Here is a 27,423-nt window from a genome sequence, read left to right on the forward strand (position 1 = left end):
CACTGAATTTTTTGGAAGTTTGTCGTAACAAAGCACGTCGTACATATTATAATAATGTATGCAGTGAAAGGATTCGCCCAAAGAATGTGTTATGTTTACCATATTTCTCTGGGTTTGAGAATATTGTTAAGGCCTTGAAACTTTTTAATATAGATGTAATGTTTAGCTACGAAAACACTGTTGGTAAGCTATTAGTTAGGAACAGCCCTCGTAGTGATAATTGCGTCATTTATAAAATACCTTGTAAGGAATGTAATAAGTTCTATGTCGGGCAAACATCTAAAGATTTAAAATGTAGAATATCGCAACATAAATACTCTGTAAGACATGGCCAATTGTCTAATGCTTTGTTTGTTCATTTGTCAGAAAAAGCTCACCAAATTGATTGGGAGAGTGCTTCTTCAATAACAAATTGTAAAAGCACCTATAACAGAAACATAATTGAATCTGCTTTGATACAGATCACCAAAGAAAGTAATTTGAATATTAGCAGTGGTCTATATAACTTAGATCCATTTCTAATAGATCAGCTAAAGGGCGATTTAAGTAGGATCATTGGAAAACATTTGTCTCACTAATTCATTGTATATATTTACCTTTTTTATGTTATAATTACCTATGTATTGTGCTTGTATGTCTGCGGTATCAGATGGGCCATTGGGCTACATCGGATGGTCCAATTAGGTGCATCTGATGGGCCAATGGGCCGTCTGCGTTGTCCAAGTATTGTACCTCACCTTACATCACCACTCTTTCCTGCCTATTTATACCCATCACTCGATCTGTAAAATCATTCCTTCTGAAGATGTATTTAATATACGAAAGTACTTAAGGAAATTCCTGTTTCATTTTCCTCCGTGGTCTGACATTGTCACATTCTTAATCACGTGTTTATTTTCGTGATATACACACACATATATATATATATATATATATATATGTCGTACCTAGTAGCCAGAACGCAATTCTCAGCCTACTATGCAGGGCCCGATTTGCCTAATAAGCCAAGTTTTCCTGAATTAATATATTTTCTCAAATTTTTTTCTTATGAAATGATAAAGCTACCCATTTCATTATGTATAAGGTCAATTATTTTTATTGGAGTTAAAATTAACGTAGATATGTGACCGAACCTAACCAACCCTATCTAACCTAACCTAACCTATCTTTATAGGTTAGGTTAGGTTAGGTAGCCGAAAAAGTTAGGTTAGGTTAGGTTAGGTAGGTTAGGTAGTCGAAAAACAATTAATTCATGAAAACTTGGCTTATTAGGCAAATTGGGCCTTGCATAGTAGACTGAGAAGTGCGTTCTGGCTACTAGGTACGACATATATGTGACATCAGGTATCAGGCCATATACTGCAGGTATGTTGACGACATTTTTACACAGATACCTGATGTCAGACATCTGCAGGAGTTGAAGGAGGCATTTGAGCGGAGTTCCGTGCTGCGTTTCACTTACGAGATGGAAAAGGATGGGAAGCTGCCCTTTCTAGATGTAACAGTCATGGAAAAGAGCGGAGGTTTCCACACTGCAGTCTACACTAAAGAAACGAACATAGGAATGTGCCTAAATGCCAAAAGCGACTGCCCAGATAGGTACAAGAGGAGTGTTGTTAACGCATATGTCGACCGTGCTCTCAGCCACAGCTCAGAATGGAAGCAAGTCGACGAAGAACTCTGTAGGGTAAGGCAGGTCCTAGTCAACAACGGCTTCTCCAATGGTTTCGTCGAAGACATCATAAGAAGGAAAGTGAAACGCCATGCAACCTCTGAAGAGACAACCAACACAACACCTATACCCCCTATTAGACTATATTAGACTATTTTACAGGAATTTCTTTTCCACAGCTCATAAAACGGAGGAAAGGGTCCTGAAAGATATTGTTAATAGAAACGTTATCCCTACAGACAAAAATCAGAGGATACAACTGACGATTTACTATAAAACCAGAAAAACGGCCAGCCTACTCATGAGAAACTCTCCAGACACAAAACAGAACGCTTTAAAAGAGACTAACGTCGTCTATGCCTTCAAATGCCCTCTTGGGGACTGTAAGCTCCAAAAAACCCAGTATATAGGCAAGACAACAACATCTCTTTCTAGGCGTTTAACGATGCATAAGCAACAGGGCTCCATTAAGGAACATATAATCTCTTCCCACAACCAAACCATCGCCAGAGAAATCCTAGTAAATAACACAGAAATCATCGTTAGATACAGCGATAGCAGGCGGCTTGACGTTTGCGAGGCATTACACATCAAGAAGTCAACACCAGCAATCAACAGCCAATTAATGCACAACTATATTCTACCCACCTCAAGACTCCGCTCCATTATAGAAGCATCAAGAAATATGGACCAATAGGCCTTCTGCAATCACTTCTATTCAATACCCATTGTTTCATGTTCTGGCTTGTGTTGATGAAATTAATACCTTATTAAATACCACCTCACCCCATCCACCTCACTCAAATGTAGATATAAACAAAATCGGAGATGTGTAAGTTCTATTCAGTTGTGTATGTGTTAACTAAAGTCTTTGAAAATGTAATAAGTTTTACGAAACGCGCTCAAGTGTCGCGTCAGACTAGAAATAAAAATGAATTTTGGAGAATTGATTTTTGAATTACCTCCAACAGTGAAAAGAAATGTACGAAAGATTGAGAAAATTCGTGTTAGAATTATTAATCTTACTTTTTCGGTCATATTTAATAATATATATATATATATATATATATATATATATATATATATATATATATATATATATATATATATATATATATATATATATATATATATATATATATATATATTACCGACCTATTGTTAAACCTCACTGTGCCCTTACAATATATCATCTCTCAAGTTGTTAGCTAAAAATCACTCACTTTATACCTAAAATGTAAGCTTGACTTGTATTGCTGTACACCTCTTTAGTCCAGTCAGTGTTGTAATGATTTGTGTAAGTTGTTATAAATAAATTTTGTGACGCTGATAATGATAATGTCTACGTCCAGTTTTGTTATTGGTACTCTCTTATGTAATTAATGCACTGTAATTTTTATGTACACTTTCCCAATTATAAATGTCTAAATATCTGTGAATAAAAACTTTGATTTGATTTGATGAGCTCTGCCCAAACCACTTATGCTAGACGATACAGTGACGGTCTCGCTTCATGCAGGTCGGCGTTCCATCCCCGACTGTCCAAGTTTTGGGCACCATTCCTTCCCTCCGTCCCATCAAAAAATATTTATCTCGACCCGTTCCAAGTGTTATATAGTCGTTCCAAGTGTTATATAGTAGTAGTAGCTTGGCGTTATCCCCAAATAATTCCCTCCCCTTTCCCTTCTGTTCCCCAGACACCTCTGATATTCGCAGACGCAGCTCAGTATCTGAATGTTTCATTCGCATCTGGCCAGGTGTCTGAGAGCTCTCAGGCATGGTCCAGGTGTCTGAGGGCTCCCATGCATGGTTCAAGTGTCTGAGGGCTCCCAGGCATGGTCCAGGTGACTGAGAGCTCCCAGGCATGGTCCAGGTGTCTGAGGGCTTCCAGGCATGGTCCAGGTGACTGAGAGCTCCCAGGAGTGGTCCAGGTGTCTGAGGGCTTCCAGGCATGGTCCAGGTGTCTGAGGGCTGTCAGGCATGGTCCAGGTGTCTGAGGGCTCCCAGGCATGGTCCAGGTGTCTGAAGACTCTCAGGCATGGTCCAGGTGTCTGAGGGCTTCCAGGCATGGTCCAGGTGACTGAGAGCTCTCAGGCATGGTCCAGGTGTCTGAGGGCTCCCAGGCAGGGTCTAGGTGTCTGAGGGCTCTCAGGCATGGTCCAGGTGTCTGAGGGCTCCCATGCATGGTCCAGGTGTCTGAGGGCTCCCATGCATGGTCCACGTTTCTGAGGGCTCTCAGGCATGGTCCAGGTGTCTGAGAGCTCTCAGGCATGGTCCAGGTGTCTGAGGGCTCTCAGGCATGGTCCAGGTGTCTGAGGGCTCTCAGGCATGGTCTGGGTGCCTGTGCGCTCTCAGACATGATCCACGTGTCTGAAAGCTCTCATATATGGTCCAGGTGTCTGGGGACTCTCAGGTATGGTCCAGGTGTCTGAGGGCTCTCAGGTATAGTCCAGGTGTCTGAGGGCTCTCAGGTATGGTCCAGGTGTCTGAGGGCTCTCAGACATGGTTCAGGTGTCTGAGGGCTCCCAGGTATGGTCCTGGTGTCTGAGGGCTCTCATGAATGGTCCAGGTGTCTAAGGTCTCTTAGGCATGGTCCACGTGTCTGAGGGCTCCCAGGTATGGTCCTGGTGTCTGCGGGCTCTCAGGTATGGTCCGGGTGTCTGAGCTCTCTCAGGTATGGTCCAGGTGTCTGAGGGCTCTCAGACTTGGTCCAGGTATCTGATGGCTCCCAGATATGTTCCTGGTGTCTGAGGGCTCTCAGGAATGGTCCAGGTGTCTATGGTCTCTCAGGCATGGTCCACGTGTCTGAGAGCTCCCAAGTATGGTCCTGGTGTCTGAGGGTTCTCAGGCATGGTCCACGTGTCTGAGGGCTCTCTGGTATAATCAACGTGTCTGAGGGCTCTCAGGCATGGTCCAAGTGTCTGAGGGCTCCCAGGTATTGTCCAGGTGTCTGAGAGCTCTCAGGCATGGTCCATGTGTCTGAGGGCTCTCAGGCATGGTCCAGTGTCTGAGGGTTCTCATGTATGGTCCACGTGTCTGAGAGCTCTCAGGTATGGGCCTAGTGTCTGAGGGCTCTCAGGAATGGTCCTGGTATCTGAGGGCTTTCAGGCATGGTCCAGGTGTCTAAGGTTTCTCAGGCATGGTCCACGTGTCTGAGGGCTCCCAGGTATGGTCCTGGTGTCTGAGGGCTCTCAGGTATGATCCAGGTGTCTGAGGGCTCTCAGGCATTATCCACGTGTCTGAGGGCTCCCAGGTATGGTCCAGGTGTCTGAGGGCTCCCAGGCATGGTCCATGTGTCTGAGGTCTCTCAGGCATGTTCTGGGTGTCTGAGGGCTAACATACATGGTCTGGGTGTCTGAGGGCTCCCAGGCATGGTCCAGGTGTCTGAGGTCTCTCAGGCATGTTCTGGGTGTCTGAGGGCTAACATGCATGGTCTGGGTGTCTGAGGGCTCCCAGGCATGGTCCTGATGTCTGAGGGCTTTCAGGCATGGTCCAGGTGTCTAAGGTCTCTCAGGCATGGTCCACGTGTCTGAGGGCTCCCAGGTATGGTCCTGGTGTCTGAGGGCTCTCAGGTATGATCCAGGTGTCTGAGGGCTCTCAGGCATTATCCAGGTGTCTGAGGGGTCTCCGACGTGGTCCACGTGTCTCTGGGCACCCAGGCATGGTCCTGGTGTCAGGGGGCTCTCAGTTATGGTCCAGGAGTCTCATGGCTCTCAGGCATGGTCAGGGTGTCTGATGGCTCTCAGGCATGGTCCGGGTGTCTGAGGGCTCTCAGGTATGGTCCAGGAGTCTGAGGGTTTTTAGGCATGGTCCAGGAGTCTCAGGGCTCTCAGGCATGGTTCGGATGTCTGGTGGCTCTCAGGTATGGTCCATTAGTCTGAGGGCTCTCAGGCATGGTCCGGGTCTCTGAGAGCTCTCAGGCATGGTCCGGGTGTCTGAGGGCTCTCAAACATGGCTCAGGTGTCCGAGGGCTCTCAGGTATGATCCAGTGTCTGATTGCTCCCAGTCTTAGTCCAGGCAGGTGTCTGCGGGCTCTCAGGCATGGTCCAAGTGTCTGAGGGCTCTCAGGTATGGTCCAGGTGTCTGAGAGCTGTAACGTATGGTCCAGATGTCTGAGGGCTCCCTGGCATGGTCCACGTTTCTGAGGGCTGTCAGGCATGGTCCAGGTACCTGAGGGCTCTCAGGTATGGTCCTGGTGTCTGAGGGCTCTCAGGCATGGTCCTGGTGTCTGAGGGCTCTCAGGCATGGTCCACGTGTCTGAGGGTTCTCTGGCATTATCCACGTGTCTGAGTGTTTCCAGGTATGGTCCGGGTGTCTGAGGACTCTCAGGCATGGTCCACGTGTCTGAGGGCTCTCTGGGATGGTCCACGTGTCTGAGGGCTCTCTGGCATTATCCATGTGTCTGAGTGCTTCCAGGTATGGTCCGGGTGTCTGAGGACTCTCAGGCATGGTCCACGTGTCTGAGGGCTCTCTGGCATGGTCCACGTGTCTGAGGGCTCCCAGGCATGGTCCACGTGTCTGAGGGAACTCTGGCATGCTCCACGTGTCTGAGGGCTCTCAGGCATGGTCCGGGTGTCTGAGGGCTCTCTGGCATGGTCCTCGTGTCTAAGGGCACCCAGGTATGGTCCAGGTGTCTGAGGGCTCTCAGGCATGGTCCAGGTGTCTGAAGACTCTCAAGCATGGTCCAGGTGTCTGAGGGTTCTCAGGTATGGTCTACGTGTCTGAGAGTTCTCAGGCATGGTCCGGGTGTATGAGGACTCTCTGGCATGGTCCACATGTCTGAGGGCTCTGAGGCATGGTTCAGGTGTCTGATAGCTTCCAGACATGGTCCAGGTGTCTGCATGAGGGCTTCTAGACATGGTCCAGGTGTCTGAGGGCTCCCAGGAATGGTCCAGGTGTCTGAGGGCTCCCAGGCATGGTCCAGGTGTCTGAGGGCTCTCTTAGGCATGATCCAGGTGTCTGAGAGTCTCTCAGGTATGGTCCAAGTGTCTGAGGGCTCTCAGGCATGGTCCAGGTTTCTAAGGGCTCTTATGCATGGTCCAGTGTGTGAGGGCTCTCAGGTATGATCCAGATGTCTGAGGGCTCTCAGGCATGGTACAGATGTCTGAGGGCTCTCAGGCATGGTCCAGGTGTCTGAGGGCTCCCAGGCATGGTCCAGGTGTCTGAGGTCTCTCAGGCATGGTCCTGGTGTCTGAGGGCTCTAAGGCAGGGTCTGGGTGTCTGAGGGCTAACATACATGGTCTGGGTGTCTGAGGGCTCCCAGGAATGGTCCTGGTGTCTGAGGTCTCTCAGGCATGGTCCAGGTGTCTGAAGGCTCTCAGGCATGGTCCAGGTGTCTGAGGGCTCCCAGGCATGGTCCAGGTGTCTGAGGTCTCTCAGGCATGGTCCTGGTGTCTGAGGGCTCTAAGGCAGGGTCTGGGTGTCTGAGGGCTAACATACATGGTCTGGGTGTCTGAGGGCTCCCAGGCATGGTCCAGGTGTCTGAGGGCTCCCAGGCATGGTCCTGGTGTCTGAGGGCTCCCAGGCATGGTCCTGGTGTCTGAGGGCTCTAAGGCAGGGTCTGGGTGTCTGAGGGCTAACATGCATGGTCTGGGTGTCTGAGGGCTCCCAGGCATGGTCCTGATGTCTGAGGGCTCTCCGGTATGGTCTGGGTGTCTGAGGGCTCTCAAGCATGGTCCAGGTGTCTGAGGGCTCCCAGGCATGGTCCAGGTGTCTGAGGGCTTCCAGGCATGGTCCAGGTAACTGAGAGCTCCCAGGCATGGTCCAGGTGTCTGAGGGCTTCCAGGCATGGTCCAGGTGTCTGAGGGCTGTCAGGCATGGTCCAGGTGTCTGAGGGCTCCCAGGCATGGTCCAGGTGTCTGAAGACTCTCAGGCATGGTCCAGGTGTCTGAGGGCTTCCAGGCATGGTCCAGGTGACTGAGAGCTCTCAGGCATGGTCCAGGTGTCTGAGGGCTCCCAGGCAGGGTCTAGGTGTTTGAGGGCTCTCAGGCATGGTCCAGGTGTCTGAGGGCTCCCATGCATGGTCCAGGTGTCTGAGGGCTCCCATGCATGGTCTACGTTTCTGAGGGCTCTCAGGCATGGTCCAGGTGTCTGAGAGCTCTCAGGCATGGTCCAGGTGTCTGAGGGCTCTCAGGCATGGTCCAGGTGTCTGAGGGCTCTCAGGCATGGTCTGGGTGCCTGTGCGCTCTCAGACATGATCCACGTGTCTGAAAGCTCTCATATATGGTCCAGGTGTCTGAGGACTCTCAGGTATGGTCCAGGTGTCTGAGGGCTCTCAGGTATAGTCCAGGTGTCTGAGGGCTCTCAGGTATGGTCCAGGTGTCTGAGGGCTCTCAGACATGGTTCAGGTGTCTGAGGGCTCCCAGGTATGGTCCTGGTGTCTGAGGGCTCTCATGAATGGTCCAGGTGTCTAAGGTCTCTTAGGCATGGTCCACGTGTCTGAGGGCTCCCAGGTATGGTCCTGGTGTCTGCGGGCTCTCAGGTATGGTCCGGGTGTCTGAGCTCTCTCAGGTATGGTCCAGGTGTCTGAGGGCTCTCAGACTTGGTCCAGGTATCTGATGGCTCCCAGGTATGTTCCTGGTGTCTGAGGGCTCTCAGGAATGGTCCAGGTGTCTAAGGTCTCTCAGGCATGGTCCACGTGTCTGAGAGCTCCCAAGTATGGTCCTGGTGTCTGAGGGTTCTCAGGCATGGTCCACGTGTCTGAGGGCTCTCTGGTATAATCAACGTGTCTGAGGGCTCTCAGGCATGGTCCAAGTGTCTGAGGGCTCCCAGGTATGGTCCAGGTGTCTGAGAGCTCTCAGGCATGGTCCATGTGTCTGAGGGCTCTCAGGCATGGTCCAGTGTCTGAGGGTTCTCATGTATGGTCCACGTGTCTTTGAGCTCTCAGGTATGGGCCTAGTGTCTGAGGGCTCTCAGGAATGGTCCTGGTATCTGAGGGCTTTCAGGCATGGTCCAGGTGTCTAAGGTTTCTCAGGCATGGTCCACGTGTCTGAGGGCTCCCAGGTATGGTCCAGGTGTCTGAGGGCTCCCAGGCATGGTCCAGGTGTCTGAGGTCTCTCAGGCATGTTCTGGGTGTCTGAGGGCTAACATACATGGTCTGGGTGTCTGAGGGCTCCCAGGCATGGTCCAGGTGTCTGAGGTCTCTCAGGCATGTTCTGGGTGTCTGAGGGCTAACATGCATGGTCTGGGTGTCTGAGGGCTCCCAGGCATGGTCCTGATGTCTGAGGGCTTTCAGGCATGGTCCAGGTGTCTAAGGTCTCTCAGGCATGGTCCACGTGTCTGAGGGCTCCCAGGTATGGTCCTGGTGTCTGAGGGCTCTCAGGTATGATCCAGGTGTCTGAGGGCTCTCAGGCATTATCCAGGTGTCTGAGGGGTCTCAGACGTGGTCCACGTGTCTCTGGGCACCCAGGCATGGTCCTGGTGTCAGGGGGCTCTCAGGTATGGTCCAGGAGTCTCATGGCTCTCAGGCATGGTCAGGGTGTCTGAGGGCTCTCAGGCATGGTCCGGGTGTCTGAGGGCTCTCAGGTATGGTCCAGGAGTCTGAGGGTTTTTAGGCATGGTCCAGGAGTCTCAGGGCTCTCAGGCATGGTCCGGATGTCTGGTGGCCCTCAGGTATGGTCCATTAGTCTGAGGGCTCTCAGGCATGGTCCGGGTCTCTGAGAGCTCTCAGGCATGGTCCGGGTGTCTGAGGGCTCTCAAACATGGCTCAGGTGTCCGAGGGCTCTCAGGAATGATCCAGTGTCTGATTGCTCCCAGTCTTAGTCCAGGCAGGTGTCTGCGGGCTCTCAGGCATGGTCCAAGTGTCTGAGGGCTCTGAGGTATGGTCCAGGTGTCTGAGGGCTCTAACGTATGGTCCAGATGTCTGAGGGCTCCCTGGCATGGTCCAGGTTTCTGAGGGCTGTCAGGCATGGTCCAGGTACCTGAGGGCTCTCAGGTATGGTCCTGGTGTCTGAGGGCTCTCAGGCATGGTCCTGGTGTCTGAGGGCTCTCAGGCATGGTCCACGTGTCTGAGGGTTCTCTGGCATTATCCACGTGTCTGAGTGTTTCCAGGTATGGTCCGGGTGTCTGAGGACTCTCAGGCATGGTCCACGTGTCTGAGGGCTCTCTGGCATGGTCCACGTGTCTGAGGGCTCTCTGGCATTATCCACGTGTCTGAGTGCTTCCAGGTATGGTCCGGGTGTCTGAGGACTCTCAGGCATGGTCCACGTGTCTGAGGGCTCTCTGGCATGGTCCACGTGTCTGAGGGCTCCCAGGCATGGTCCACGTGTCTGAGGGAACTCTGGCATGCTCCACGTGTCTGAGGGCTCTCAGGCATGGTCCGGGTGTCTGAGGGCTCTCTGGCATGGTCCTCGTGTCTAAGGGCACCCAGGTATGGTCCAGGTGTCTGAGGGCTCTCAGGCATGGTCCAGGTGTCTGAAGACTCTCAAGCATGGTCCAGGTGTCTGAGGGTTCTCAGGTATGGTCCACGTGTCTGAGAGTTCTCAGGCATGGTCCGGGTGTATGAGGACTCTCTGGCATGGTCCACATGTCTGAGGGCTCTGAGGCATGGTTCAGGTGTCTGATAGCTTCCATACATGGTCCAGGTGTCTGCATGAGGGCTTCTAGACATTGTCCAGGTGTCTGAGGGCTCCCAGGAATGGTCCAGGTGTCTGAGGGCTCCCAGGCATGGTCCAGGTGTCTGAGGGCTCTCTTAGGCATGATCCAGGTGTCTGAGAGTCTCTCAGGTATGGTCCAAGTGTCTGAGGGCTCTCAGGCATGGTCCAGGTTTCTAAGGGCTCTTATGCATGGTCCAGTGTGTGAGGGCTCTCAGGTATGATCCAGATGTCTGAGGGCTCTCAGGCATGGTACAGATGTCTGAGGGCTCTCAGGTATGGTACAGATGTCTGAGGGCTCTCAGGTATGGTCCAGGTGTCTGAGGTCTCTCAGGCATGATTCAGGTGTCTGCGAATCTCTCAGGTATGGTCCAGGTGTCCGAGGGCTCTCAGGCATGGTCCAGGTATCCGAGAGCTCTCAGGCATGGTCCAGGTGTCTGAGGGCTCTCAAACATGGTCCAGTGTCTGAGGGCTCCCAGGCATGGTCCAGGTGTCTGAGGGCTCCCAGGCATGGTCCAGGTGTCTGAGGGCTCTCAGGCATGGTCCAGTGTCTGAGGGCTCTCAGGCATGGTCCAGGTGTCTGAGGGCTCTCAAGCATGGTCCAGGTGTCTGAGGGCTCTAAGGCATGGTCCAGGTGTCTGAGGGCACCCAGGCATGGTCCAGGTGTCTGAGTGCTTCCAGGCATGGTCCAGTGTCTGAGGGCTCCCAGGCATGGTCCGGGTGTCTGAGGGCTCTCAGGTATGGTCCAGCAGTCTGAGGGTTCTTAGGCATGGTCCATGAGTCTCAGGGCTCTCAGGCATGGTCCGGATGTCTGATGGCTCTCAGGTATGGTCCATTAGTCTGAGGGCTCTCAGGCATGCTCCACGTTTCTGAGGGCTCTCAGGCATAGTCCAGGTATCTGAGGGCTCTCAGGCATGGTCCTGGTGTCTGAGGGCTCTCAGGCATGGTCCACGTGTTTGAGGGCTCTCTGGCATTATGCACGTGTCTGAGTGCTTCCAGGTATGGTACAGGTGACTGAGGGTTCTCAGGCATGGTCCACGTGTCTGAGGGCTCTCTGGCATTATCCACGTGTCTGAGTGCTTCCAGGTATGGTCCATGTGTCTGAGGGCTCCCAGGCATGGTCCACGTGTCTGAGGGCTCTCTGGCATGCTTCACGTGTCTGAGGGCTCTTAGGCATGGTCCGGGTGTCTGAGGGCTCTCTGGCATGGTCCTCGTGTCTAAGGGCTCCCAGGTATGGTCCAGGTGTCTGAGGGCTCTCAGGCATGGTCCAGGTGTCTGAAGACTCTCAAGCATTGTCCAGGTGTCTGAGATAAACAGGTATGGTCCACGTGTCTGAAAGTTCTCAGGCATGGTCCGGGTGTATGAGGACTCTCTGGCATGGTCCACATGTCTGAGGGCTCTGAGGCATGGTTCAGGTGTCTGAGGGCTTCCAGACATAGTCCACGTGTCTGCATGAGGGCTTCTAGACATGGTCCAGGTGTCTGCGGGCTCCCAGGAATGGTTCAGGTGTCTGAGGGCTCCCAGGCATGGTCCAGGTGTCTGAAAACTCTCAGGCATGGTCCAGGTGTCTGAGGGCTTCCAGGCATGGCCCTGGTGTCTGAGGGCTCTCAGGCATGGTCCAGGTGTCTGAGGGCTTCCAGGCATGGTCCAGGTGACTGAGAGCTCTCAGGCATGGTCCAGGTGTGTGAGGGCTCCCAGGCAGGGTCTAGGTGTCTGAGGGCTCTCAGGCATGGTCCAGGTGTCTGAGGGCTCCCATGCATGGTCCAGGTGTCTGAGGGCTCCCATGCATGATCCACGTTTCTGAGGGCTCTCAGGCATGGTCCAGGTGTCTGACAGCTCTCAGGCATGGTCCAGGTGTCTGAGGGCTCCCATGCATGGTTCAGGTGTTTGAGGGCTCCCATGCATGGTCCAGATGTCTGAGGTCTCTCAGGCATGGTCTGGGTGTCTGAGGGCTCCCAGGAATGGTCCTGGTGTCTGAGGTCTCTCAGGCAGGGTCTGGGTGTCTGAGGGCTAACATGCATGGTCCTGGTGTCTGAGGGCTCCCAGGCATGGTCCTGATGTCTGAGGGCTCTCCGGCATTGTCTGGGTGTCTGAGGGCTCTCAAGCATGGTCCAGGTGTCTGAGGGCTCCCAGGCATGGTCCAGGTGTCTGAGGGCTTCCAGACATGGTCCAGGTGACTGAGAGCTCCCAGGCATGGTCCAGGTGTCTGAGGGCTTCCAGGCATGGTCCAGGTGTCTGAGGTCTCTCAGGCATGTTCTGGGTGTCTGAGGGCTAACATACATGGTCTGGGTGTGTGAGGGCTCCCAGGCATGGTCTAGGTGTCTGAGGGCTCCCAGGCATGGTCCAGGTGTCTGAGGTCTCTCAGGCATGTTCTGGGTGTCTGAGGGCTAACATACATGGTCTGGGTGTCTGAGGGCTCCCAGGCATGGTCCTGATGTCTGAGGGCTTTCAGGCATGGTCCAGGTGTCTAAGGTCTCTCAGGCATGGTCCACGTGTCTGAGGGCTCCCAGGTATGGTCCTGGTGTCTGAGGGCTCTCAGGTATGATTCAGGTGTCTGAGGGCTCTCAGGCATTATCCAGGTGTCTGAGGGGTCTCAGACGTGGTCCACGTGTCTCTGGGCACCCAGGCATGGTCCTGGTGTCTGAGGTCTCTCAGGCAGGGTCTGGGTGTCTGAGGGCTAACATGCATGGTCCTGGTGTCTGAGGGCTCCCAGGCATGGTCCTGATGTCTGAGGGCTCTCCGGCATTGTCTGGGTGTCTGAGGGCTCTCAAGCATGGTCCAGGTGTCTGAGGGCTCCCAGGCATGGTCCAGGTGTCTGAGGGCTTCCAGACATGGTCCAGGTGACTGAGAGCTCCCAGGCATGGTCCAGGTGTCTGAGGGCTTCCAGGCATGGTCCAGGTGTCTGAGGTCTCTCAGGCATGTTCTGGGTGTCTGAGGGCTAACATACATGGTCTGGGTGTGTGAGGGCTCCCAGGCATGGTCTAGGTGTCTGAGGGCTCCCAGGCATGGTCCAGGTGTCTGAGGTCTCTCAGGCATGTTCTGGGTGTCTGAGGGCTAACATACATGGTCTGGGTGTCTGAGGGCTCCCAGGCATGGTCCTGATGTCTGAGGGCTTTCAGGCATGGTCCAGGTGTCTAAGGTCTCTCAGGCATGGTCCACGTGTCTGAGGGCTCCCAGGTATGGTCCTGGTGTCTGAGGGCTCTCAGGTATGATTCAGGTGTCTGAGGGCTCTCAGGCATTATCCAGGTGTCTGAGGGGTCTCAGACGTGGTCCACGTGTCTCTGGGCACCCAGGCATGGTCCTGGTGTCAGGGGGCTCTCAGGTATGGTCCAGGAGTCTCAGGGCTCTCAGGCATGGTCAGGGTGTCTGAGGGCTCTCAGGCATGGTCTGGGTGTCTGAGGGCTCTCAGGTATGGTCCAGGAGTCTGAGGGTTCTTAGGCATGGTCCAGGAGTCTCAGGGCTCTCAGGCATGGTCCGGATGTCTGGTGGCTCTCAGGTATGGTCCATTAGTCTGAGGGCTCTCAGGCATGGTCCGGGTCTCTGAGGGCTCTCAGGCATGGTCCGGGTGTCTGAGGGCTCTCAAACATGGCCCAGGTGTCCGAGGGCTCTCAGGTATGATCCAGTGTCTGATTGCTCCCAGTCTTAGTCCAGGCAGGTGTCTGCGGGCTCTCAGGCATGGTCCAAGTGTCTGAGGGCTCTCAGGTATGGTCCAGGTGTCTGAGGGCTCTAACGTATGGTCCAGATGTCTGAATGCTCCCTGGCATGGTCCACGTTTCTGAGGGCTGTCAGGCATGGTCCAGGTATCTGAGGGCTCTCAGGCATGGTCCTGGTGTCTGAGGGCTCTCAGGCATGGTCCTGGTGTCTGAGGGCTCTCAGGCATGGTTCACGTGTCTGAGGGCTCTCTGGCATTATCCACGTGTCTGAGTGTTTCCAGGTATGGTCCGGGTGTCTGAGGACTCTCAGGCATGGGCCAGGTGTCTGAGGGCTCTCAGGCATGGGCCAGGTGTCTGAGGGCTCTCAGGCATGGTCCACGTGTCTGAGGGCTCTCTGGCATTATCCACGTGTCTGAGTGCTTCCAGGTATGGTCCGGGTGTCTGAGGATTCTCAGGCATGGTCCACGTGTCTGAGGGCTCTCTGGCATGGTCCACGTGTCTGAGGGCTCTCTGGCATTATCCACGTGTCTGAGTGCTTCCAGGTATGGTCCGGGTGTGTGAGGACTCTCAAGCATGGTCCACGTGTCTGAGGGCTCTCTGGCATGGTCCGGGTGTCTGAGGGCTCTCTGGCATGGTCCACGTGTCTGAGGGCTCCCAGGCATGGTCCACGTGTCTGAGGGCACTCTGGCATGCTCCACGTGTCTGAGGGCTCTCAGGTATGGTCCGGGTGTCTGAGGGCTCTCTGGCATGGTTCTCGTGTCTAAGGGCACCCAGGTATGGTCCAGGTGTCTGAGGGCTCTCAGGCATGGTCCAGGTGTCTGAAGACTCTCAAGCATGGTCCAGGTGTCTGAGGGTTCTCAGGTATGGTCCACGTGTCTGAGAGTTCTCAGGCATGGTCCGGGTGTATGAGGACTCTCTGGCATGGTCCACATGTCTGAGGGCTCTGAGGCATGGTTCAGGTGACTGAGGGCTTCCAGACATGGTCCAGGTGTCTGCATGAGGGCTTCTAGACATGGTCCAGGTGTCTGAGGGCTCCCAGGAATGGTCCAGGTGTCTGAGGGCTCCCAGGCATGGTCCAGGTGTCTGAGGGCTCTCTTAATCATGATCCAGGTGTCTGAGAGTGTCTCAGGTATGGTCCAAGTGTCTGAGGGCTCTCAGGCATGGTCCAGGTTTCTGAGGGCTCTTATGCATGGTCCAGTGTGTGAGGGCTCTCAGGTATGATCCAGATGTCTGAGGGCTCTCAGGCATGGTACAGGTGTCTGAGGACTCTCAGGTATGGTCCCGGTGTCTGAGGTCTCTCAGGCATGATTCAGGTGTCTGAGAGTCTCTCAGGTATGGTCCAGGTGTCCGAGGGCTCTCAGGCATGGTCCAGGTGTCCGAGAGCTCTCAGGCATGGTCCAGGTGTCTGAGGGCTCTCAAACATGGTCCAGTGTCTGAGGGCTGCCAGGCATGGTCCAGGTGTCTGAGGGCTCCCAGGCATGGTCCAGGTGTCTGAGGGCTCTCAAACACGGTACAGGTGTCTGAGGGCTCTCAGGCATGGTCCAGTGTCTGAGGGCTCTCAGGCATGGTCAAGGTGTCTGAGGGCTCTCAAGCATGGTCCAGGTGTCTGAGGGCTCTCAGGCATGGTCCAGGTGTCTGAGGGCACCCAGGCATGGTCCAGGTGTCTGAGGGCACCCAGGCATGGTCCAGTGTCTGAGGGCTCCCAGGCATGGTTCGGGTGGCTGAGGGCTCTCAGGTATGGTCCAGGAGTCTGAGGGTTCTTAGGCATGGTCCATGAGTCTCAGGGCTCTCAGGCACGGTCCGGATGTCTGATGGCTCTCAGGTATGGTCCATTAGTCTGAGGGCTCTCAGGCATGCTCCACGTTTCTGAGGGCTCTCAGGCATAGTCCAGGTATCTGAGGGCTCTCAGGCATGTTCCTGGTGTCTGAGGGCTCTCAGGCATGGTCCTGGTGTTTGAGCACTCTCAGGCATGGTCCACGTGTCTGAGGGCTCTCTGGCATTATCCACGTGTCTGAGTGCTTCCAGGTATGGTCCGGGTGTCTGAGGACTCTCAGGCATGGTCCACGTGTCTGAGGGCTCTCTGGCATGGTCCGGGTGTCTGAGGGCTCTGTAGCATGGTCCACGTGTCTGAGGGCTCCCAGGCATGGTCCACGTGTCTGAGGGCTCTCTGGCATGCTCCACGTGTCTGAGGGCTCTTAGGCATGGTCCGGGTGTCTGAGGGCTCTCTGGCATGGTCCTCGTGTCTAAGGGCTCCCAGGTATGGTCCAGGTGTCTGAGGGCTCTCAGGCATGGTCCAGGTGTCTGAAGACTCTCAAGCATGGTCCAGGTGTCTGAGATAAACAGGTATGGTCCACGTGTCTGAGAGTTCTCAGGCATGGTCCGGGTGTATGAGGACTCTCTGGCATGGTCCACATGTCTGAGGGCTCTGAGGCATGGTTCAGGTGTCTGAGGGCTTCCAGACATAGTCCACGTGTCTGCATGAGGGCTTCTAGACATGGTCCAGGTGTCTGAGGGCTCCCAGGAATGGTCCAGGTGTCTGAGGGCTCCCAGGCATGGTCCAGGTGTCTGAGGGCTCTCTTAGGCATGATGCAGGTGTCTGAGAGTCTCTCAGGTATGGTCCAAGTGTCTGAGGGCTCTCAGGCATGGTCCAGGTTTCTGAGGGCTCTTATGTATGGTCCAGTGTGTGAGGGCTCTCAGGTATGATCCAGATACCTGAGGGCTTTCAGGCATGGTACAGGTGTCTGAGGGCTCTCAGGTATGGTCCAGGTGTCTGAGGTCTCTCAGGCATGATCCAGGTGTCTGAGAGTCTCTCAGGTATGGTCCAGGTGTCCGAGGGCTCTCAGGCATGGTCCAGGTGTCCGAGAGCTCTCAGGCATGGTCCAGGTGTCTGAGGGCTCTCAAACATGGTCCAGTGTCTGAGGGCTCCCAGGCATGGTCCAGGTGTCTGAGGGCTCCCAGGCATGGTCCAGTGTCTGAGGGCTCCCAGGCATGGTCCAGGTGTCTGAGGACTCCCAGGCATGGTCCACGTGTCTGAGGGCTCTCAGGCAAGGTCCGGACACACACCAGAAGGTCAGGAGCTCTGCAGCGTGAAGGCTCAGCACTAGGTGAGGTCTGGTTATTGTGATAAAGCTTGAGAAAGTGCGAGTGTTTCGCCATGACACACACCACTCTACAGCACCTGGTCCTCCAGCCCGTCCTCCTTTGATTTCCCAACGTCCAGAAACTGTCGTACTAAAAGAGCGCCCTCCTAACCTACCAGAAGACTCAAAACAGAAAACCGGACTGTATGTCAATTTCGCATGTCGTTATCATTTTCTAGTACGACAATTTTGGGCTTTAGGTAGAGTATACGTCATAATTCGATGCTCTATTAGGATAACGTGTTGGATGAGCACCCCCCCCCCCATCCCCCTCCCCACACCTGAAGGGTCGACAGGTTCAGAGATACATTTCGACATAATATATTTATTGGTACATTTATGAGGATCTAAGTGGTTTTCTGTCTCTCAGTTAACAGCTAATCAGAGTCCACACTCCATGCTGGGAGACCATGACTTAAAGACCAAATATTGTGTCAGCTACACTCATTTGAGCTTCCATGTTCGTTCTCGTAGAATTAATCAGTTTATAATTTAAACATGAGGACAGATATATCTAACATTGACTTGGAATTGGACAGATCCTCCCTGCTATGGATGTATCTATGAATGTATAATATATTTTGCAATCAAAGGTTAACTACGCTTGTAGAAAACTTGAATCCGCCTTTGAAACCACCTATAAACATTACATATCGCGAATATTGCCCAAGAATGCGTCTCTGTACGAAACTCGTCTCTGAAATATATATTATATGATATATTTATATGGAAATATATTGTTAAATTAATTAGAATACATATAAATTAATTAAAAAAATTATTAAATTAAATGAAAATATATAATAAATTAAATTAAGTTAATATTAAATGTTGACATTTGGACATAATAATATAACATTAATTTAAACATTAATATTTTTAAAGTTCAAGAAGAGCCAACATATCCAAGATTGTCTTGAGTACTCTTGAATGATGATTTAAAGGTCAAATCTACAGAAGCTGGCGGTAAAGGATGGGTAATAATTTCATACAGGATGACCCTTACAACAATCACTCTCCTCGAGGATGATGCTGTATCATTACAGATATTTTGTTCATTATTGAACAAAAGATTGTTCAACAGTCTTATGACAATTTTAACTGATTATATGTGTACCTGTGGACAAGTGATTTATTATATTGTTCAGAGTAATATATGTATCACTGTATCGATGAGAAAATCAGTAGGAGTCATGAGGAGGATTCGAACCTGCACACTCCCAAGCACACGCCCTAAGCCGCTGGGCCACAATATGCTGCAGGAGTAATGCAACCTGGGATTCAACTGAATCCTCAATGGTTCCTGATGCATCTTCATGTACCAAGTTAAGGTGTCACACATTACCGCCATACACTCTGGCTGTTGTATAAGAGTTCTACCCCTCAACGCTTCTCTTCAAGTGTATAAATAAATCACATTACCGTGATGTATCATCACGGCTCCCACTGATTTTCTCATTGATACATCACGGTAATGTGATTTATTTATGCATCTGAAGAGAAGCGTTGAGGGGTAGAACTCTTATACAACAGCCAGAGTGTATGTCAGTAATGTGTGACACCTTAACTTGGTACCTCAAGATGCATCAGGAACCACTGAGGATTCAGTTGAATCCCAGGTTGCATTACTTTTGTAGCATATCGTGGCCCAGTGCTTAAGGATCTGTGTGCTCCCAGTGTGCAGGTTCTAATCCTTCTGATGGCTACTATTAATTTGCTCATTCATCATATACACGTTTTTCTTTATCATAAGCCACTTTGTCACAGTAAACAATATCTTCTTAATGGTAAGACATGAAAGATAATTCCTCAGTACATTAGATATAATTATTTATTTACTAGCTTCGCTAAACGTTAATAAACAGAAAGTTGAAAACTTACCAGAAGGAATGTTTGTACAGTTAGTTGCCCAGAACATCTTCTGGTTACTAGTAACTCTCAAGTCAGGTTTGGTTTTATCTGTACAATCAATTACTTCTGCTACACTGAGTGTTGGTATTGTTAAGGAGTAGGTCTTGCCGGACCTGGTGGTCGCCTTGTCCTTCATTACACCATCATCTGTGACTGTAACTTTGTGCCACTGTTGATGGTGAGATGAATTAACTATTATCGTCTTGTTTCTTCCGGGCAGCTGCAGAGTGATCTCACTGATATCTTGCCCAGGCCACCAGTAGCGTGTGACGGTACCGTTACAGATCACCATGCAAACACCATATATTTTTTCTGAAGTGATGCATCCTAAAAACAACAAAAATAAAATCAATATATCTCGAGAAAACTATATTGACGATCAACGCCATAAATATTATATTTCCATAAAAGTTGTGATTATTCTCTGAGCAAAGAGAGGATAGACACATGTAACTTGATCTTATCTCGCGTGAACTAGATAAACTCAGGTCTTTTTTATCAAAGGAATCAAAAACAGTTGTATGGAAAATATACACATTCATCTCAGAACATTGAGAAACGTTATGTTTTGATGCTCTCTTCTCAGAAAGATTCAAAGTTCTGAACCAAATTTGAACTAAACAATGTTCATAAAATTATCTTGGCAAAGAATAATCGCGCAGTAAAATAAATAAAAACTTAGCATGAATAGCAAAATAATGAGCATAATTTTATCCATGATATTTCACAACATATACTCAAATATTATTCTATTAGTTAGACAAAAGATAAAGAAGCAGAAACTTTTATTAATAACTGAGACAATTTGTATCATGCATACTCAAAATTATCTGGGATATTCTTTAACTATGTTAATGCTTTTTTATTTATTACGAAAAAGACATTCATGTCCTTATAGACTTACTGCCAATACACAGACTTCTTGCCACAAGTAGATATTTCCTACCACACACATTTAATATTCTCAAAGGGACTTTCTGACCTTTGTCAGAAAGGTCAGTGTTTGCCAGTGTCTCCGACACTGACAAACAGGGTATAGACTCAGTCCTCTCAATGTTTGCTGATGATGCAAAAATATGAGAAGAATCAAGACAGATGAAGATAGACAACAGAGACAGTAGGTCGACCTGGACAAACTGAAGAAATGGTCTAAAATATGGCTACTAAAGTTAAATTTTGGTAAATATAAATTAATTAAATTAGGTGAAGGTAGCAGACACCCAAACACCGTCTTCTAGCCCCAACACCGTCTTCCTGCCCCAACACCGTCTTCCTGCCCCAACACCGTCTTCCTGCCCCAACACCGTCTTCCTGCCCCAACACCGTCTTCCTGCCCCAACACCGTCTTCCTGCCCCAACACCGTCTTCCTGCCCCCGACACCGTCTTCCTGCCCCAACACCGTCTTCCTGCCCCAACACCGTCTTCCTGCCCCCGACACCGTCTTCCTGCCCCCAACACCGTCTTCCTGCCCCAACACCGTCTTCCTGCCCCAACACTGTCTTCCTGCCCCAACACCGTCTTCCTGCCCCCGACACCGTCTTCCTGCCCCCAACACCGTCTTCCTGCCCCCGACACCGTCTTCCTGCCCCAACACCGTCTTCCTGCCCCAACACTGTCTTCTTGCCCCCAACACCGTCTTCCTGCCCCCGACACCGTCTTCCTGCCCCAACACCGTGTTCCTGCCCCAACACCGTCTTCCTGCCCCCGACACCGCCTTCCTGCCCCCAACTCCGTCTACCTGCCCCAACACCGTCTTCCTGCCCCAACACTGTCTTCCTGCCCCCAACACCGTCTTCCTGCCCCCGACACCGTCTTCCTGCCCCAACACCGTCTTCCTGCCCCCGACACCGTCTTCCTGCCCCCGACACCGTCTTCCTGCCCCAGCACCGTCTTCCTGCCCCAACACCGTCTTCCTGCCCCCGACACCGTCTTCCTGCCCCAACACCGTCTTCCTGCCCCAACACCGTCTTCCTGCCCCCAACACCGTCTTCCTGCCCCCAACACCGTCTTCCTGCCCCAACACCGACTTCCTGCCCCAACACTGTCTTCCTGCCCCCAAGACCGTCTTCCTGCCCCCGACACCGTCTTCCTGCCCCAACACCGTCTTCCTGCCCCCGACACCGTCTTCCTGCCCCCGACACCGTCTTCCTGCCCCAACACCGTCTTCCTGCCCCAACACCGTCTTCCTGTCCCCGACACCGTCTTCCTGCCCCAACACCGTCTTCCTGCCCCAACACCGTCTTCCTGCCTCCGACACCGTCTTCCTGCCCCAACACCGTCTTCCTGCCCCCGACACCGTCTTCCTGCCCCAACACCGTCTTCCTGCCCCAACACCGTCTTCCTGCCTCCGACACCGTCTTCCTGCCCCCTATTCCGTCTTCCTGCCCCCTACACCGTCTTCCTGCCCCCGACACCGTCTTCCTGCCCCCGACACCGTCTTCCTGCCCCCGACACCGTCTTCCTGCCCCAACACCGTCTTCCTGCCCCCGACACCGTCTTCCTGCCCCAACACCGTCTTCCTGCCCCAACACCGTCTTCCTGCCCGAACACCGTCTTCCTGCCCCCGACACCGTCTTCCTGCCCCGACACCGTCTTCCTGCCCCAACACCGTCTTCCTGCCCCCGACACCGTCTTCCTGCCCCGACACCGTCTTCCTGCCCCAACACCGTCTTCCTGCCCCCGACACCGTCTTCCTGCCCCAACACCGGCTTCCTGCCCCAACACTGTCTTCCTGCCCCAACACTGTCTTCCTGCCCCAACACCGTCTTCCTGCCCCCGACACCGTCTTCCTGCCCCAACACCGTCTTCCTGCCCCCGACACCGTCTTCCTGCCCCAACACCGTCTTCCTGCCCCCGACACCGTCTTCCTGCCCCAACAGCGTCTTCCTGCCCCAACACCGTCTTCCTGCCCCCGACACCGTCTTCCAGACCCAACACCGTCTTCCTGCCCCCGACACCGTCTTCCTGCCCCGACACCGTCTTCCTGCCCCAACAGCGTCTTCCTGCCCCAACACCGTCTTCCTGCCCCCGACACCGTCTTCCTGCCCCCGACACCGTCTTCCTGCCCCAACACCGTCTTCCAGACCCATCACCGTCTTCCTGCCCCCGAAACCGTCTTCCTGCCCCAACACCGTCTTCCTGCCCCCGACACCGTCTTCCTGCCCCAACACCGTCTTCCTGCCCCAACACTGTCTTCCTGCCCCAACACTGTCTTCCTGCCCCAACACCGTCTTCCTGCCCCCGACACCGTCTTCCTGCCCCAACACCGTCTTCCTGCCCCCGACACCGTCTTCCTGCCCCAACACCGTCTTCCTGCCCCCGACACCGTCTTCCTGCCCCAACAGCGTCTTCCTCCCCAACCACTGTCTTCCAGCCTTAACACCGTCATCTTGCCCCAACACCGACTTTCTGGTCCGAAACTGCTTTCTTGTCCCAACACTATCTTCCTGTTCCTGCACCAACAGTGTCATCCAACAACTACACTGTTTTTTCCCCGTGAACCTTCTTCCTCCCACAACAATGTCTTCTCGTCACAACACTGGCTTCCTGCTCAAACACTGTCATCCAACTACAACAAAGTTGTCCTCCCCCACCACTCTCTTCCTGCCCTAACTAAACTGTCTTCCTGTCACAACACTTTGTGAAAGTAAAAACTTGCATTCCCCTGAACATTATATTATAGAATGTCCCTTAATGACTGAGTTTCTCCCTCCTGGGCTGAGGTATGCTGAATTCTGTAAATACAATATGAATAATGGAACACTTGATGATATTTTGGACTTGTACCCAAGATTGTCTGTGTAATACATCGGTTATACAATGTTTTGTACCTTTACAATATGTAATACATCTGTTATACAATGCATGTACCTATAACCTGAGCTTGTAAAAGCACCTTAACCACCTTCAGTGGTTTAGTGTTTAATATCACACTAGTTTTTTATAAAAGCCTATCAATTTCTTCAGCTTTGAAGGAGGCCTGTCAATGTGTAGCAGTATTCCACTGTAGAGAGCACGGGCGTCTTGAAGAGTATCATCATTGGTACAGCGTTCTCTAGTTTTAAAGGTTCTTGTTATCCAACCTGTCATTTTTATTGCAGTTGTGACGGTTACTTTATTGTGTTCCTTATAGGTAAGGTCTTCCAACATAAGAACATCCAAATCTAGGCTTTACCTCTAAAGAATGTGAAGGGCACATTCATTTGGGCACTCAGTTTCCACCTGTGTCCCCTAGTGCGTGTGCCCCTTGTGTTAAATAGCCTGTCTTTATCAACCCTGTCGATTCCCTTGAGAATCTTGAATGTGGTGATCATGTCCCCCCTAACTCTTCTGTCATCCAGCGAAGTGAGGTTTAATTCCCGTAGCCTTTCCTTGTAGCTCATACCTCTCAGCTCGGGTACTAGTCTGGTGGCAAACCTTTGAACCTTTTCCAGTTTAGTCTTATGCTTGACTAGATATGGACTCCATGCTGGGGCTGCATACTCCAGGATTGGTATATGTGGTATACAAAGTTCTGAATGATTCCTTACACAAGTTTCTGAATGCCGTTCTTATGTTGGCTAGCCTGGCATATGCCACTGATGTTATCCTCTTGATATGGGCTGCAGGGGACAGGTCTGTCGCGCGCGCGCGCGCGTGTGTGTGTGTGTGTGTAATAGAAAAATCCTCACCCCTGAAGGACTCGAACCCCGACTGCTAGGGGCTCTATGCACATTGGTGTGTCCAGTACTTTCACCACTAGGCCACAATGTTAAAATAATTAGAAGTCTTCAGATCATTAACGCAAATCCCAACAGCACTCGGTGACCTTTCTGGGCAAAGATATTGTACTCATTTATTCTCATTTGAAGTGGTGATAGTACTGGACACGCCAATGTTCATGGTGAATGTTGTGTTACGCAAACTTTGCATATGGTTTCTAAAGGCACCAAGTTGTAAATGGCAGGTCAGACTTCTCGAAAGGTTTGTGGTGGCCATACCACCACAAAGTGGTATGGCCACCACTTATGGTATAATGGCCACAACGTTTTATGGTATAAAACGTTGGCTTTTGGAGAGGGTTGTATTGTTTATTGGGGCTATTCTTAGGTATTAAATCAGCAGTCTTTTTTGTTTTGAAGTAAATAATGAGTTCCAGTCTTTGGTCTGGAACTGTAGGTTGCATTCCATCTGCAATTGTATTATTAATTATTCTTTCTTCTGTTTTATACTTTGACCTCATAGTGGATTTGTGATAGAGCTTAATGAGAGGGATTGTTCCTTGTCGTGGTCGTTGTTCTCGGTTGTAATATTTTTCGAAATATCTTCTGATATGAATGTTGACTTCTCAATTCGTGTACCACGGTTTATTAATACTTGAAGGCTTCTGTTCAGCTCCTTGTAGATGTTATGCCAGTCGGAACAATGAGTCAGGGGCTCAGCGTATGAATGAGTTTATCACAATAGTCTTATATCTGTCTGGGCATTCAGAGCGACCATTCATACACATCGCAATGTTGGTGGGTTTAGTATAAACTTGTGTGGTGAAAGTGTTGTCTTTGGTTCTCACGAGGAAAGGGAGTGCACCATCGATGCCTCGTTCATGGGTAAAGTTAAGCACTGAGATTTGAGTAAGTATATCCTTTTATCGTGACAATTCCTGGAGGTCTTTCACACATATGAATATGTCATCGATGTATCTGCAGTAGATGCGAGGCTTCGCTGTGGTTTTGAAGATGGAGTCTTCTAGTGTTGCCATATAGAAGTCAGCAAAGAAGACTCCTAGTGGGGACCACATGGCTACTCCGTCTATCAGCAAGTTAGCAAGAAAAACCTACCTAAGAATTAAGTTCAAAGAAGTTCTTATAATCATTCGAAGATTCAAGAAAGAGAAAGCTAAAACCAAAAAATGAATGTACAAAAACAAAGGTACCAAAAAGCGATGCAGATGTACAGTAAGAGATACCTGGATGGCTATCTTTGCTATCTGAAGTTTTAGACTGGAGCGAGAGAATACGCCGCAACAGAGAGCAGTTTACAATTAGGCCGATCCAAAGAAGACCGACCAGCAGGAAACAGAAGTTTACTTGATCTATGACCAAGCTTCATATTCTCATATTCTTCATATTCATATCAGTAGATAATTCTCATTTGAAAGATATTTAGAAGACTCACCATTATTATGATGATGTAAGAAATTTATCACAGAAGGATGGTCATAAATTCCACAGTGACTAACCTTGAGAATATATTGGAGTTATCACTTGAAGGGCCATCACTCCCACAACAGTCATCCACCACCATCGCCAACACGGATGTCGAGGGTGACTGATCCACATCTTACTGACGTCAGTAGTAAAGCTGAAACAGGAATCGCTAGTGAGTCACCAAGCTTGATGTTAACATACTGACGTCAACAGTAAAGTGGCCTGAAGCAAAATATTTATTACATGAATAATGTGACAACACGAACCAGAGATATAGTCTAACACCAGCCAGAGATATAGTCTAACACCAGCCAGAGATATAGTCTAACACCAGCAAGATATATAGTCTAACAACAGCCAGAGATATAGTCTAACACCAGCCAGATATATAGACTAACAACAGCCAGAGATATAGTCTAACACCAGCCAGAGATATAGTCTAACACCAGCCAGAGATATAGTCTAACACCAGCCAGAGATATAGTCTAACACCAGCCAGAGATAAAGTCTAACACCAGCCAGAGATATAGTCTAACAACAGCCAGAGATATAGTCTAACACCAGCCAGATATATAGACTAACAACAGCCAGAGATATAGTCTAACACCACCCAGAGATATAGTCTAACACCAGCCAGAGATATAGTCTAACACCAGCCAGAGATATAGTCTAACACCAGCCAGAGATATAGTCTAACGCCAGCCAGAGATATGGTCTAACACCAACCAGAGATATAATATAACACCAGCCAGAGATATAGTCTAACACTATCCAGATATAAATTCTAACACTATCCAGAGATATAATCTAACACCACCCAGACATTAGTCTAACACAAGCTAGATATATGGTCTAACACCACCCAGAGATTTAGTCTAACACCTGACAGAGATATACTCTAATACCACCCAAAGATATAGTCTAACACCACCCAGAGATATAGTGTAACACCACCCAGAGATATACTCTAATACCAGCCAGATATATAGACTAACACCATGCACAGAGATATAGTCTAGCACCACCAAGCGATATACTCTAACACCACACAGATATACAGACTAACACCAGCCAGAGATATAGTCTAACACCAGCCAGAGATATAGTCTAACACCACACAGATATATAGACTAACATCAGCCAGATATATAGTCTAACATCAGCTGGATATATAGTCTAACACCAGCCAGATATTTAGTCTAACACCAGCCAGACATATAGTCTAACACTACCCAGAGATATAGACTAACACCACCCAGAGATATAGTCTACCGCCAGCCAGAGATATAGTCTAACGCCAGCCAGAGATATAGACTAACACCACCCAGAGATATAGTCTAACGCCAGCCAGAGATATATTTTCTCCAGCCAAAGATATAGTCTAACACCAGCTAGAGATATAGTCTAACATCAGCCAGAGATATAGTCTAACACCAGCTAGAGATATAGTCTAACATCAGCCAGAGATATAGTCTAACACCACCCATCTTGAGGTTATCTTCAGATGATTTAGCGTCTCTGCAGCTTGGTCCTCGACTAGGCCTTCTCTTTGTTATATACCCCCCATCAAGCAGCCGGTAGCAGCTGTCTAACTCCAAGGTACTTATTTGCTGGTAAGTGCACAGGCACCACAGGGTGAAGGAAAGTCTGCCCATTTGTTTCCGCCTCCACCGGGGATCGAATACGGAACCTCAGGACTACGAATCCGAAGCGTTCTCTCCACTCAGCTTTCAGGCCCTATGTTATAGTCAAACACTAGCCAGAGATATAGTCTAATACCAGCCAGAAATAAAGTTTATCACCTCCCAGATATATTATCTAATACCACACAGAGATATAGTTAATACCACCCAGAGGTATAGTCTAACATCACACAGATATATAGTCTAACACCACCCAGATGTATATAATCTAACACCATCCAGAGATATAGTCCAACACCAGCCAGATATATAATCTAACACCACCCAGAGGTATTGTCTAACTCCACCCAGAGATATAAACTAACACCACCCAGAGATATAAACTAACACCACCCAGAGATATAAACTAACACCATCCAGAGACATATCAATGCAATCGGAAACATTGAAATGGAATCGTAACATATTAAGTACTAGCTGTACCCGGCCATGCGATGCTTTGGCTCAGCTCAGGTACCCTCCCCTGTCCCCCCCGTCATCCGAACCATTCCCCCTCCCCTCCTTCTTCCCCTTGTCCTCCCAACAATTCCCCACTCCCCCACCCTATCATCCTCCCCGTCATCCCCC

General features: G+C 50.7%; 1 protein-coding gene across 1 annotated transcript in view; it reads right to left on the reverse strand.

Annotated features, from left to right (window-relative positions):
• Positions 1–17,397: 17,397 nt before the first annotated feature.
• The window catches only part of LOC123746799 (uncharacterized), a 224,954-nt gene continuing 214,928 nt past the window's right edge, over positions 17,398–27,423 (reverse strand). Inside the window, exon 5 of the mRNA XM_069319468.1 lies at positions 17,398–17,753. Coding sequence (XP_069175569.1) covers positions 17,644–17,753 — 110 coding nt within the window. The 3' untranslated portion in view covers positions 17,398–17,643. The remainder of the gene's footprint in view (positions 17,754–27,423) is intronic.

This window comes from Procambarus clarkii, chromosome 93, assembly GCF_040958095.1.
Source record: "Procambarus clarkii isolate CNS0578487 chromosome 93, FALCON_Pclarkii_2.0, whole genome shotgun sequence".
In the NCBI taxonomy this organism is placed as follows: Eukaryota; Metazoa; Arthropoda; class Malacostraca; order Decapoda; family Cambaridae; genus Procambarus; species Procambarus clarkii.